This window comes from Ursus americanus, chromosome 17 (genome assembly GCF_024610735.1).
Source record: "Ursus americanus isolate L20-20 chromosome 17, mUrsAme1.1.p, whole genome shotgun sequence".
Lineage (NCBI taxonomy): Eukaryota > Metazoa > Chordata > Mammalia > Carnivora > Ursidae > Ursus > Ursus americanus.
Window position 1 is genome coordinate 32923375 of NC_142143.1, and position 13562 is coordinate 32936936.

The following is a 13562-nucleotide window of genomic DNA, read 5'->3' on the forward strand; positions in this document are numbered from 1 at the left end:
TATACACTGTTGTGTATACACATACACACAACATTTTTTCTTTTAAATACCTGCCAACCACCTCCTATTTTATATTCTCTGGGACTCCAGCTGCTTTCTTCCTCCAGTAGGACAAAAACTCACAAAGAGTGACTTCTTTGCCATATCACATGGATGTTGATGAAATCTCTTTCTTAAGCTATACAAAGTCTGGGGGAAAATTTAGTCTTTAAATTGATATCTTAAAGTGCAGAAGACTTTGAAAATAGTTTTTCTTGGTTTTTAATGCAAGGTCACAAATTTTTAGAAGATTCCAGAACAATTCTTTAATCACTATCTCAGAAATTTCTAGAAGCATGAAGAGAAGGCTTAGTATAAAATACTAAAGATACTTTAGTAATTATATAATCACAAACAAAAAATGTTACCACAACTACTGATTTATGTGAGTTCAAGCTTATTAATATCTAGTATATTTGGCAGTACTTTGAATGTTGAAAAAAATCTCAAAATGTCAAGAGGAATTGGCCAAGATTATAAATATACTACTGTTTTAAAAATGTATATTAATATATCATGCTTATCACTGGAAATTTATACAAATTTTAGTTACGGCTTAAGAAAACCTTCTGTTCAGATATTCTTTAACTTACAACTGAGGATCTGGAAAGCTTTCTGGTTATTAGAAGACTACTAGCAAATTTACTTACATATTAAAAATGAACTTGAACTTGGATAGATCTGTAACTTTGTGTTCACAACCAAATGTTTGATCAGATACACATGTATTTGGCTTTTGACCAGAGAAGAAATCATTATTTTACAATTCAACTTTGAGAGTCTAGAATATAAGGCCATCAGGAAGAAGAGCTACAAATAACACTCTTGTTTATTTGGGTGTGTATATGCAAAATTTTTCAGGCCATTTGTAATCTTTTCATTTGATGCATGAAACTGGGATCAGACTTGCCCAAAGTCACAAGTCAGTGAGAATTGAACAAGTCCTAGAAATGCTAAAAGCCAGGATTTGATGTTTTTCTCCCTCCCTTTGCTATCTCCTCCCCTGTCCCAACACTTTCCTCCTCTTCTGCCCAAGTTGCCTCTTACTATCCCCAAAATAATTCTTTCTAATGCTTCCTGATAACTTTAGGAGCATCTTAGAATCCTTACAGTTTGAAAACTTGGCCCATTTTGAATCTCAAATCTCACTTTCTAAACACTCTCCTCTGGGGTGCGTGGGTGGTTCAGTCGGTTAAGTGTCTGACTTCAGCTCAGGTCATGATCCCAGGGTGCTGGGATGGAGCTCCATGTGGGGATCTGTGCTCAGCAGGGAGTCTAGAGATTCCCTCTCCCTCTGCCCCTCCCCTGGCTGTGCTCTCTCTCTCAAATAAATAAATAAAATCTTAATAAATAAATAAATAAACCCTCTCCTCCATCCTCAATGCAAAACATGGTGGCTTATATTGTTGATATATGCTATATGTTACATGCCATTGTTATATGCCATGCATACCTCTTTTCAACAACAAAATGTCACTTTAGTCTTTTTCTTTGCCTATAATTTAGATTGCATTTGTTTATTTTCCCATAATGTACTGGAATATGTAATACTCTGTAAAGTTAATTTGAGATAGGGATCAAACATGAACTCCAAAATTGAAAGTTGCCCAGCTTGACACATTTGTCTTCTTCTCAAAAATTATTCCTGAAAACTTACTGAATTTTACTTTGGTCTGAGACAAAAAACAAATCCAAATTTGACTGTTGTGGTTTCCTATAGTTATGTTATATTAGCTTTTCTCATCTTCTCTAGGTTTAGGGAACCATAAGAGGACTTGTAATGTTTAAATTTAAAGATAACTTTATTGGTTTTTTATATATTGGCCTCTACACAGTATTAAGTAACAGAGAAAATAAACCTTATTAAATCAAGTCAACAAATAAAAGTATCAACTAAAATTACTTTATAATTTAAAAGGTGCAAAATAAAAGTGCAACTGTAGATCACTATGCCACATTAGACTTAACATACCTCTTATTTAGATATTTATTTGTTATTACAGATATTTTATGGCAAGGTGGCAAAAATCCCCCCTAAAAAAGATTGAGACCTAAGTTTATTAAAACTTCTGCTAAAATAATTCTTTCAAAAAGGTTATTCACTGTATGAAGACTAATATATCATAATTAAAAAAAAAAGGTTATTCACCTTGCACTGTGAACTCAAAGCCCAATAAAATGTCTTATTCATCACTGTTTTCAAGGTTCATTATGAGCAATATATAATAGGTGCTTAATGCTGGGAGGCAATTCTCCATGGGTCTCTATTTCTGCATGTCTTGTGACAGCTTTCTTTCCAGACTATCTTTTCAAGGATCTTGATATAGCTAACACCCTGGGAAGATATAGTGTTTTCCCCCGTGTTAGAGGGCACTGTGTTACCCAGGACTCATGTGGTATGAGCCATGTTGGTTCAACTGATAGGGTTTGGACATGGTTCACAGTGGAGGAAGGAGCTAAAGTTATCTTGTGAGTAGGGCTTTTATTTTATTTTATTTATTTATTTATTTATTTATTTGACACAGAGAGAGAGCCAGCGAGAGAGGGAACACAAGCAGGGGGAGTGGGAGAGGAAGAAGCAGGCTCCCAGCAGAGAACCTGATGTGGGGCTCGATCCCAGAACGCCGGGATCACGCCCTGAGCTGAAGGCAGACGCTCAACGACTGAGCCACCCAGGCGCCCCTGAGTAGGGCTTTTAGGCTAATTCAATGTACTGTTGTTATTGCTTCTATATCTGAATTGTAAAGTAGAAATTGATGTATTACATGTTTTACTTTTCACCCCATAAGTGCCAGAGGGGCTTATCCCCATAGGGGAAGAGTTGCAGGTAGAGAAGTGTTAGTGTGATAAATTCTAGTAATTTGACACCTGTTGGAGGACCGATGGGATGGGGACAGGATTTAGTTTGAGTATCTCTACCCTCTGATGTTTTAAAATGTGAACTCAAAATCATGTATTTTCCTTCAGGTGTTTTCTAATTCCATGTAGAATATGTGTAGGAGAGATACCTAGAATCAAAGGACAATAGAAACACCTGGAGTGCTATAAAGCTAAGAAGAAACTTCATCAGTCACTTGATGCCATGGAGAAAGGGATTAGAATCGAGGGACAAACAAGGTGAGGGTGACCTGGTAAACATGCCACTTTTAGTTGAGAAACCATATTAGCTCAGCCTGTAAGAGAAACCAGAAATACAACAGCCACAATAAAGCTTGAAAACAAGCCTCAAAAGAATCTCTGCCCATATGCTATCTGCCTGCAAGATTAAAATTCAATCCTATTCAGAGAAAGAAAACATCTTGTAGGGTCTTTACACTTTTCTCCCATATATGTCTGATACTTAATCAAAGGTTAAATGCTAAAAAAGAGAATTGACTGACTCAAAATGCAAGAGATATACAGTCAATAGAAATAAACCTACAAGTGATCCAGGTGTTGCAATTAACTAAGAAAGCTTTGAAAATATCATACTTGGTATGTTCAAGAAAATATAGGAAGTGATAGAAAACTTCAATGTAACTGGGATTTACAATAAATAATCAAGTAAAAATTCTAGAACTAAAAAATAGAATAACTAAAATTAAGAATTCAAAATATAGGCTAAAAATGATTAGGTATCTCAAGAGAGATGATTAGTAAACTACAAGATAGGTCAGTAGGAAACATCCATATTAAAATACAGAAGCAGGGGCACCTGGGTGGCGCAGTCGTTAAGTGTCCGCCTTCAGCTCAGGGCGTGATCCCGGTGTTCTGGGATCGAGCCCCACATCAGGCTTCTCCACTAGAAGCCTACTTCTTCCTCTCCCACTCCCCCTGCTTGTGTTCCCTCTCTCGCTGGCTGTCTCTCTCTCTGTCAAATAAATAAACAAAATCTTTTTAAAAAAATAAAATAAAATACAGAAGCAAAAAAAAGAGAACAAATCAAAAGAGAGTCTAAGAGACACATGTGAAATGGTGAGAATTCTAACGTATACATTTTTGGAACCACTTTCCCTCAAAGAAGAGAAATAATGAAAAAGATTAAATGTTTGAAATAACTGGCTATGAAATTTCCAAAACTGATGAAAGACATAAATCACAGATTCAAGAAGCCATATGGCCTCCTTACTACAAGCAGAGTAAATACAAATAAAATCACACCATCACTGAAAACCACAGAAAGTGAACCTTAAAAGTAGGCTGGGGAATGGGGGTGTGAGGATAATATCTTTAGAGAAGAAAAAATAAGACTTATTACTAACTTTTCAACAGAGTTCATGAAAGTCAGAAGCCAATGAAATAGCATCTTTAAACACCAAAACTTTACCTAGAATTCTATACGTAGAGAAGATGTCCTTTAAAATTTAAAGTAAGAGAAATGTTCAAGCAATAAAAAAGACTCACCTGAAGTTAACTAATTACTAAAGAAAATCCTTCAGGGAAAGGAAAATGAATCCAGATGGAATCATGTTAATGTAGGGAGAAATGAAATACATGGAAAAACAACCACAAACTAACAAGCTAATGAAGGGGGAAAAAGGAAAAACAAACAAACAAAAAACTTGATTCATGCAAGAGAAGTCGATAAAAAACTAAAAGGAAATAAGGAACACATAGGACAAGCAAAAAACAAATACAAAGATGGTATTTATAAACCTAATTATACTCTTATTAAAATAAATTAAAATAGTCTGAATATGTTAATGAAAAAAATGTCAGAGTAGAATATAAAAATAAGCAAAACCCAATTATATACTCTTATAAGAGTCACACTTTAAATATAAAACAGAGAAATGTTGAATGGGAATGGTTAGAAAAATATATACTACTATAAAATTACTAGCCAAAAGAAAGCTGTAGGTTTGAAAATATTGGAGAAGGAACCACTAAGGCATTTAGTTAAAGAAGGAAACTATATCAAAGAAGGGAATTTTATTATGATGAAAGGATCATTGATACAATGTCTTAACTATGTATGCCCTAAGTACGAGGCAAAATTTGACAGAACTAAAAGGTCATTGAGAAAAACCCACAATCATAGTAAGAGATTCTAGCATTTTTCTGTCAATAACTGATAGAATTCCTCTGCCCCAAATCACTAAGGATTAAGAATTTTTTTTAAAACAACAATTAATAAACCTGAAATAACTGAGATTTTAGTAACAATATACTTAACATTCCTTTCAAGTGCACATGGAACATTTCTCCAAATAGAATATATGCTGAGACACACTTTTAGGAAACAAATAAATCAATCTCACATCAAACTCTTCCAGAAAACAGAAACAGAGGAAACACTTCCCAATCAAATGTATAAAGCCAACATAACCTTGACACCAAAACCTAGATTAGGAGTTTTATAAAAAAGAAAATTTACAGGTCTAACTTCTTCTTGAATATAAATGCTAATCCTAAACAAGTATTAATAAACCAAATTCAGAGATATGTAAAAAAGATAATACATTATAGCTAAGTTGGTTTATTTGAATATGAGATTTAATGTTTGAAAATCAATGTTATATGCATAAAAAGTATTCGATAAAATCCAACTCATATATAAAATCATCATCATCATATTAACCTCTTGGAATGGTAAAGGTATGTTAAGGATGGTTACTTCCTTAATTAAATCTAGAGTTTCTACAAGAAACCTATTTAAACATCTTATTTAGTGGTGGAATATTGAAAGCTTTCTCTCAGAGACCAGACTAGAAAATGATGTCTGCTAATATCACCACTATTCAACACTTTCCTGGAAATAGTAAGGCAAGAAAAAGAAATAAAAGCCATAAGAAGTGGAAAAAAAGAAATAAAATTGTAATTATTCTCAGATGACATGATTGTATATACAGAATATAAAAGACCTGCGAGACAACCTACTAAAATTAATAAGTGATTTCAGCAAAGTGACTGAATATAAGGTCAACATACAAAAATAAACACAATATCAGAAAACATAAAATATCTAGAAATAAGTCTAAGCAAAATTATACAAGACTACTATGAAGAAAACTAGAGTATGTGGACAGAAATTTTAAATGGTTTACATAAGTGGTAGGACAGTCTATTTTCATGGATTTAAAAAAGTAATAGTCTAAAAATATCAGTTCTTCCAAGTTGATTTATAGATTCATTTGCCCCAAGGGAACATGACCCCTTCCTCACACTATACACAAAAATTAATTCTAGATGCATCCAGACTTAAATGCTGAAAATTAATAAGGTTTCTAGAATATCTTAATGATCTAAGAGTAAGCAAAGATTTCTTATATGTCAGAACAATTAAAAATTTTTTAAATTTGAAATTAGAAAAGTTCTGTTCATTAAAATTAACCATAAAGACACTGAAAAGGTTAGCCCCAGAGGTTAGACAGGAAATTTGCAAGGGAAAACAGAGTAGTATTCAGAATATATAAAGAAGTTCTACAAATCAATAAGAAAAAAAGATGTACAACCCAATGGAAAAATACACAAACACTTGATTATGTCACAAAAGTAACTAAATGGTCATAAAGCATGCTAAAAGATATTCAACATTATTAATTATGACAGAAATGCCAATTAAAACAACCATAAGATACCACCACAAACTTACTGGAATGGAAGAAAAAGACATGAAAATACAAAGTGCTGGTAAAGATAGAACTCCCCTAAAACTCTCATATTCTGCTGATAGGACTATAAACTGATATAATCACTATAGAATAACATTAGGCACTATCTACTAAACACAGGTAAACATTAAGGCTCAGAAATTCTATTCCTAAAAGTAGTATGAATATGCACATCAGAAGACATGCACAAGAATGTTCATAGCATTTGGACATAATAGGCAATACTAGAAATAACAACAAATATCTTCCAATAGTAGTACAGACTTTTAAAAAGTAGTATATTCAAATAATAGGTAAAAAGTGGTATTTGCAAAAGAGTGGTATATTTACTACACTCAACAACATAGATAAATCTCACAGACATATTATTACGTGAAAGAAGAGTACATACTATATGATTCCACATACAGGAAGTTCATAAATAGGGAAAACTAATGATGGAGTTATGAATACTAGAGAGGCATGAGGAAGTCTGGGAGTGTTCATATGTTCTATATCTTCATCCGAGTAGTGTTTATGTAGTGTAACTGTCTAGAGAAGAGGAAGTACAGGGAGTAAAACCAGAATGTGAAAAGCAAGGGCTTTATACAATAAAATGGTTCTCAATGGGTTGGGAGCATATGGAAGCCACAGGAAAGAAGTGGCATAGATGTCTGGATAGTGTGCTACCTTACTATGGAATACTTAAATAACAATTTATAGAAGGTGTTTTCATTTTCCTAGGCAACAAAGAACTACAAAATGTTGTTAAGCAGGGCATAAATAAGCTCAGAGTTATATTTAATGAAGGATAACTGATAAAAAAAAAAACCAATCTGGTCAAAGAGCACACAGAAACTCTTGTAAATATTCTATGACCATGTTTATCTACTGTACATGCTTGTAAAGTATATAAAGAAGATATTAAGAAATTAGAAGCATACTTTTTCAAGTGTTGTTTAAAAAAATCTATAACATAGTGTTAAGAGGATAAAAATCCTTGAAATTGATTTAGCTCCAAAGTAGTATGCTAAAAAAATTTTAAGACCAATATTTATATTTTGTAGTTGGTACTTACTTCATCAAATGTAAAATCCTCTAAGTTTATTTCTTCATATTCTTCTTCAGATTCTTCATTCTTAATAGCCTCTAAAGCTGTTGTCAGTTTCTTTCTTAAAAGAAAGCCCTTCCAAACTGCCTAAACAAAAATTTAAAGCATGTTATACAAGGTTATAGATCAAACTACAAACCAGATTCTCTGTGTTATCCCATTAGGAAGATAAAACATCTAAGACCTTAGTTTAATGGCTCAATAATCTGTTTTTTGAACTTTATGTGACACTTAAAACTGTAAGATAAATTAAACAACTGCATGTGTCTAAAGTTCTGAATCTCAGGAGACTTTCCTTGTGGTAAGCAGAAAAGAATCTCTAAAACTCCCTCAACTGCACATGTAGGTCAACCAATCAATTATCTGACAATTCCACCAGGACCCATTCTAAACTAAGAAGAAAGAGATATAAAGGAAAACCAATTTTTCTAATTTTCAAATAATTATGTATAAAATAAACTAACATACATTTAGGAAAATTTCAACATATACAAATGGCCGTATTAGAGAGGTACTATCCTGGCCCATAACTAACTATTAACTAATTTCATTTTAAAATAAACTAAGCACACAATAATAGAATTAAAACTATTCAGGTTCCTCAATAATGTTGGAGTAGAGAAAGCTTTCCCACCCATAACTCCAAGAACATGGTAATTTTTAAAGAATAAGTACTAGGTAATGAGCTCCAGGATACATTAAGTGTAAAAAAACAAGAGAGAAACAAGTGTGTATTGAATGCTACAATTTATCTATGAAAGATTGTATATAAATATATAATAAACATATGAATTATATAAACATATATATTTAAATTTATATATGTATATGTGGTTGCTAATATTTAAAAAGGAAAAGTGTAGCTAGTAAAATTAATTTTAAAAATTATTAAGTATAGAGGCAGAAAATAGGATAGAAGATTCAGCAACAGAAGCCAGACTTCTCTGAATATACCCTTCTTTGATTTGACTTTGGAATTGTGCATATGCTTAAGATAATCATGAAATAAACAAATATGAAATAAAAAGGAATTCCTGAAGAAATAGAAAAATATGTTTCATGCTATAGGCATAAACACACAGAATTTATTTAAAGTGACTTTAAAATAGATTTATTTGACTATCTTCCTAATGAAATATACTCAAAAGAAATTTCATTACAAAAGATACCTTCAATATGTTTTCATATTCATATTGTTAGTATTAATATTGGTATTGTTATTACAGAAAATATATTTTTCTGTAGAAAATAGCCAGATTATATATAACAATAGAAGTCACTCAGAACCTCTGCAGCAACCAACCAGAAAGCTAAACCACAACCTCAGCAACAATTAGCCAAGAATGGTCAAGACTTGGTCAATCAATGACTGTCAGTCTCCCTATTTTTATCCCACTTCTTACTCCAGACCAACCAGAGATAGCCAAATATGCTTCCCAACCAATCACAGAATATGCCACACTTCCAGCTGCCCGCTTTCTACCTTCCCCATACCAAAAACCTCCAATTAGACCATATCTGAAGACCTCTCTCTCTCTTTTTCCTACTCCCCTCCCTGCCTTTGAGCTTATGCCAACGGCAATGGATGGTGGCTGACTCCCTTGCTACAGCACTCTCTGAATAAATAGCCTAGTTTGTTTTATTTTTCTCATTTGCATGGTCCTTGTTTATCTCCACTATGTATGTGCATGTAAACACAGGCACAGATGCACAGAGACACACACACACACAGAAGGGGGAATGAAAAGTAGAAAACAAAAAAAGAACAATTATGTTAATGTCATTCATTGGAACCAGAATTTTCCATAGAAGAAAAGAGATGCAAATATAAAATCAAATAAGTAAAAATCCTATAGTCCTAAATTTAATTTTAAAATACCAGTGTGAACCCATGGTACTTTTTTTTTCTTAAAAATATGTATTTGTAAGCTCATCATTATAATGAAAAAAATTTAAAAACAATGACCATACCAGTAGTAACAACACTCCTAAAATCCTAATGCATTCCTAAAACCCAGACTGGTCTCTAAATATTCCCACTAAAGAAATCAAAGATCTTTAGAGCAATGACTGAGTCCAGGCCTAGGTAAAAGTGTATACAAAATGAACCTAAACATCATGGCACATTAAAAAGCAAGGGAAATTTAAAAAACCAATGAATTGTGTCACAAAAGATTAACTTGAAGCTAACTTGGCCAAATAAGGGACAATCTGAGCATCAATAAGAATGAAACAGCAATGGAATTAAATACATCATATATTTTAAAAATTCATGTGTACATTATGATAGAACATATTATGGTCACCTCTGAAGTATGCTAGGAAACCTCATTAATCTAAAAATTGGTAAAATGGCATCAAGCATTTAACCTACCTTTCCAGTACGAACTGTACCTCAAGGTAACTAAATAGTCAATTAAACTAAGTTTCTCTTTACTGACATATTTTAGTTAATAAATGAAGAAATTGAATGTAGAGTATCAATATTTTACAAACTGTTAATACAAGAATTGATTGATCTAGGCAATGATTATCAATGGTCACTGGTATTCCGAAAAGAGAGGCGACTAGACATTATGTACCTCCTCACTGTAATACATACCACCACTTATGAAGTATTCTTGATAAAAAACCAAACCTAAGACACATGAAATTTTAGAAACCACTGTCAGCTTATAGAAAACAAGGGAGCAAAAAACATGCAAGTGATACCATGGGAATGCATCTGGCAAAACACAGAAAGTAGAAATCTGCAGGACAAAAGACCTGGTTTCCTTAATAAATAAATTGCAAGGAAAAAAGAGAGGGTATTCTTAAAAGACTTAACATTTAAACTGAAGGCAAAGTAATGACCTTATTTATATTTTGATCAAGAAAAATCTATAAACAAACATTTATAAAACAGTAGAGAAATCTGAATACTGATATTTGGTGATAATTAAAAATAATTTTCAATTTTTAGGTTGGTAATTACTGTACTTAAAATAATACATCCTATAGAAATTCATACTGAAATACTTATAAAAGAAATGATATCTGCGATTTATTTCAAATAATCTGGTGATGAGTGGGGAGAGGTGGGTTGGTTATAGAAGATATCAAAGTGACCTGCAGACTTAGGGAAAAAAGAGTCTAAAGGGAACTCTTTAGTCCAGGCCTTCAACAAGAATCGGCTCACTGTGGTTCACAATGGATCCAGCTCCACTCATCAGGGATCAGACTTCTATTCTACAAAGCTCTAGAATGAATTACACAGTGTGTGTCTTTCTGGTGTGACACATATAGACACTTCCCTCCTGAATCTGCAATAGGGTCAAGGATTCAAGTTCCAGCCATCTCTATTCAGTTTATGAGAAATAATGGTAATATATATAACATGTTCAGATTCTTCTTCTAGCTTTTTTGTTTCTCTCAAGGTTTTAACTTTTCCCCAGTAATCCATCCACAATAAATTCATCTTTCTCACACTTTCAAACTAATTCCCTGGCCAGGCAATTCTACCTATATTAGACATATATGACATCTTTTTTTCCCTTCAACTACTATCAACTCCCACATCCAGAACATACCATATATTTGTTCCCTGTTAAAATCCTTCACGTATCTCCAGCCATGTTCATCCTGTATTTTCCAGTTGTTACAAGAGTTCAGTTTTACTATAACTTATTAGTCCAGTAATATGAAATTCTAGGATCTTTCATTTCCACTATCTTTTATACCTAGAATTCCATTCTCTTACATATTTACAATGAACCCTATCTATGTCTCAAGGTGTATCCTATATCCTTTATATTAGTTGGGGCAAGCTATGTATGATAACAAAAATATCCAAAAATGTATAGTAACTCAAAAAACAATAGCTTATTTCTTAATCACCTAACAAACATTGAGAGGCTAAAAAAGACAATGGGGCAGCACTTTAACATAAAGTGATTCAGGTATCCAGATATTGCTGCCTCTACATTCCTGACAGACAGCTTCCAACAATGCCTCAGAAGCTGTCTTCATTTCAACCAACCAGAAAGGATAAAGAATATGAAGGAATGTCTGTGGCACGTTTAATGAGCCAGATATGGAAGTGGTGCATATATCTTTCATTCATATTGTATGGACTGGAACTCAGAAAAAGGGTCATGTTAAAGTGAAAGGGAAGATGGGATATCTAGTCAGGCTGTATGCTTGGAAGAAGAGGAGAATGTGTGGTTTGGTGAGCAGAGAGCAGTCTCTATGACATCCACCATAAAATTTCCATTTTGCTCCTTCTAAAGCCCAGGCTCTTTCTATTATATCACACTCTGCTCTCCAGGATGGCTAGGCAATCTAGAATTCATATTTTAATATGAATGCTTTAAGAAACTAGATGATTGTTCTCAGGAGATGAGAAAATGAAATTCAGAGGACTTCAATAATTTTAAGTAGCATGATGTACAACAAAAGAGACTCATTCTAAGTCGCAGAAAAAGGCTAGATTATGCTTACTTTTGTTACAGATACACAGAAGCTCAACAAAAGAACATTCAGCAGAGATATTAGTCACTGAACTATCTTTCACAAAGTAGTGAATTTCTCTTTATTGAACAGAATGAAGAAAAGTTTAATATCCATGTACCATCAGTGCTGAAAAAGTATTGCTCATCAACTGATGACAGTAGGGAGTTTGGTCTGCATGATACATTCATTCCTCACGTAGCAGAATAATATTTTGAGATAGTAACTGGGGTTCTTTCTTTTCTTCAGAGTTTCCCTGAATCCATTGCCCTACCCCGACTCCCACCACCATTCAGGCATCAGTAACACCTTTGCCTATGCATTGCCTTCAGGGGTACAGTTCAGACAAATTAAGCCAACTGAAATACTCAATAAATTCATTAGAACCACAGCGAAGATAATTTTTAAAACTATGGTTTTAATAGTAAAAGTGAGCAACTTAATTTAAAGGCTATTCTTCTAGTTGTATATGCCAATGCCTTGAAGGCATACATGATTCCTCACTATCTCTCATATGGCACATCCCCATGAACTGATATTATCAGCTCTAACTTCAAAGGATGTATGCCTCAAAATAAACCAACATAGATTCTGGAATGTGATTTTCTTACCACTTCTACTGCAACACTCTGATCCTTGCTACCATTATCCCTTGTCTGAATTATTGTAATAGCCCCTAACTGATTTTTCTGCTTCTACTCCTGCCTTCGTACAGTATAATCACAACATAAAGTAAACTTGATCATGTGAGTCCACTGCTCAGATTCCTGTAATATCTTCACATGTCATTCAGAGTAAAAGCCAAAGTCTTTACCATGACTTATGATTTGTAAGTGTTACCTTTCTCCCCTCAATCACTGTCCAGTCATACTGACTTCTTGCTGCTCTTTAAACACTGCAGTTTGCTCCTAAATCAGATATTCCACGGTCTGGAATGTTCTTCCCCCAGACATCCATCCAATGGCTTAATATCTCACTGCAATGTCACCTTTTCTGGTCTTCTATCTCCATCATATCTGAAATGATAAACTTTCCCTTGATACTCCTATCCTGCTTTTCCTAATTTATTTTTCCTTTGAAGCCTTATCACTAACATACTTATTTACTAACTGCTCATTCCAACAGAATATAAGCTAGTAAGATTTTTGTATCAAGAAATATTTATTGAATGAATGAATAAAGGGAAACACTAAATTTTCAGTTACTATCTTTCAATTCAGGCACTATACCATGAATTTCCACAGACCTTATTTTATATATTTATTTAGTTTATATAATATTTGTTTTTATTTAGTTCTGCCTCTTCCATCAGAATATAAACTGCATGAGGGCAGAGAACTTGTATGGTTTGT

General features: G+C 33.3%; 1 protein-coding gene across 2 annotated transcripts in view; it reads right to left on the minus strand.

Moving 5' to 3' along the window:
* LRRIQ1 (leucine rich repeats and IQ motif containing 1) overlaps positions 1 to 13562 on the minus strand; it is a 195245-nt gene that overhangs the window by 98936 nt on the left and 82747 nt on the right. For both annotated transcript variants that reach the window (XM_087868886.1, XM_045779594.2), the window contains one exon: positions 7690 to 7809. In XM_087868886.1, coding sequence (XP_087725012.1) covers positions 7690 to 7809 — 120 coding nt within the window. The remainder of the gene's footprint in view (positions 1 to 7689; positions 7810 to 13562) is intronic.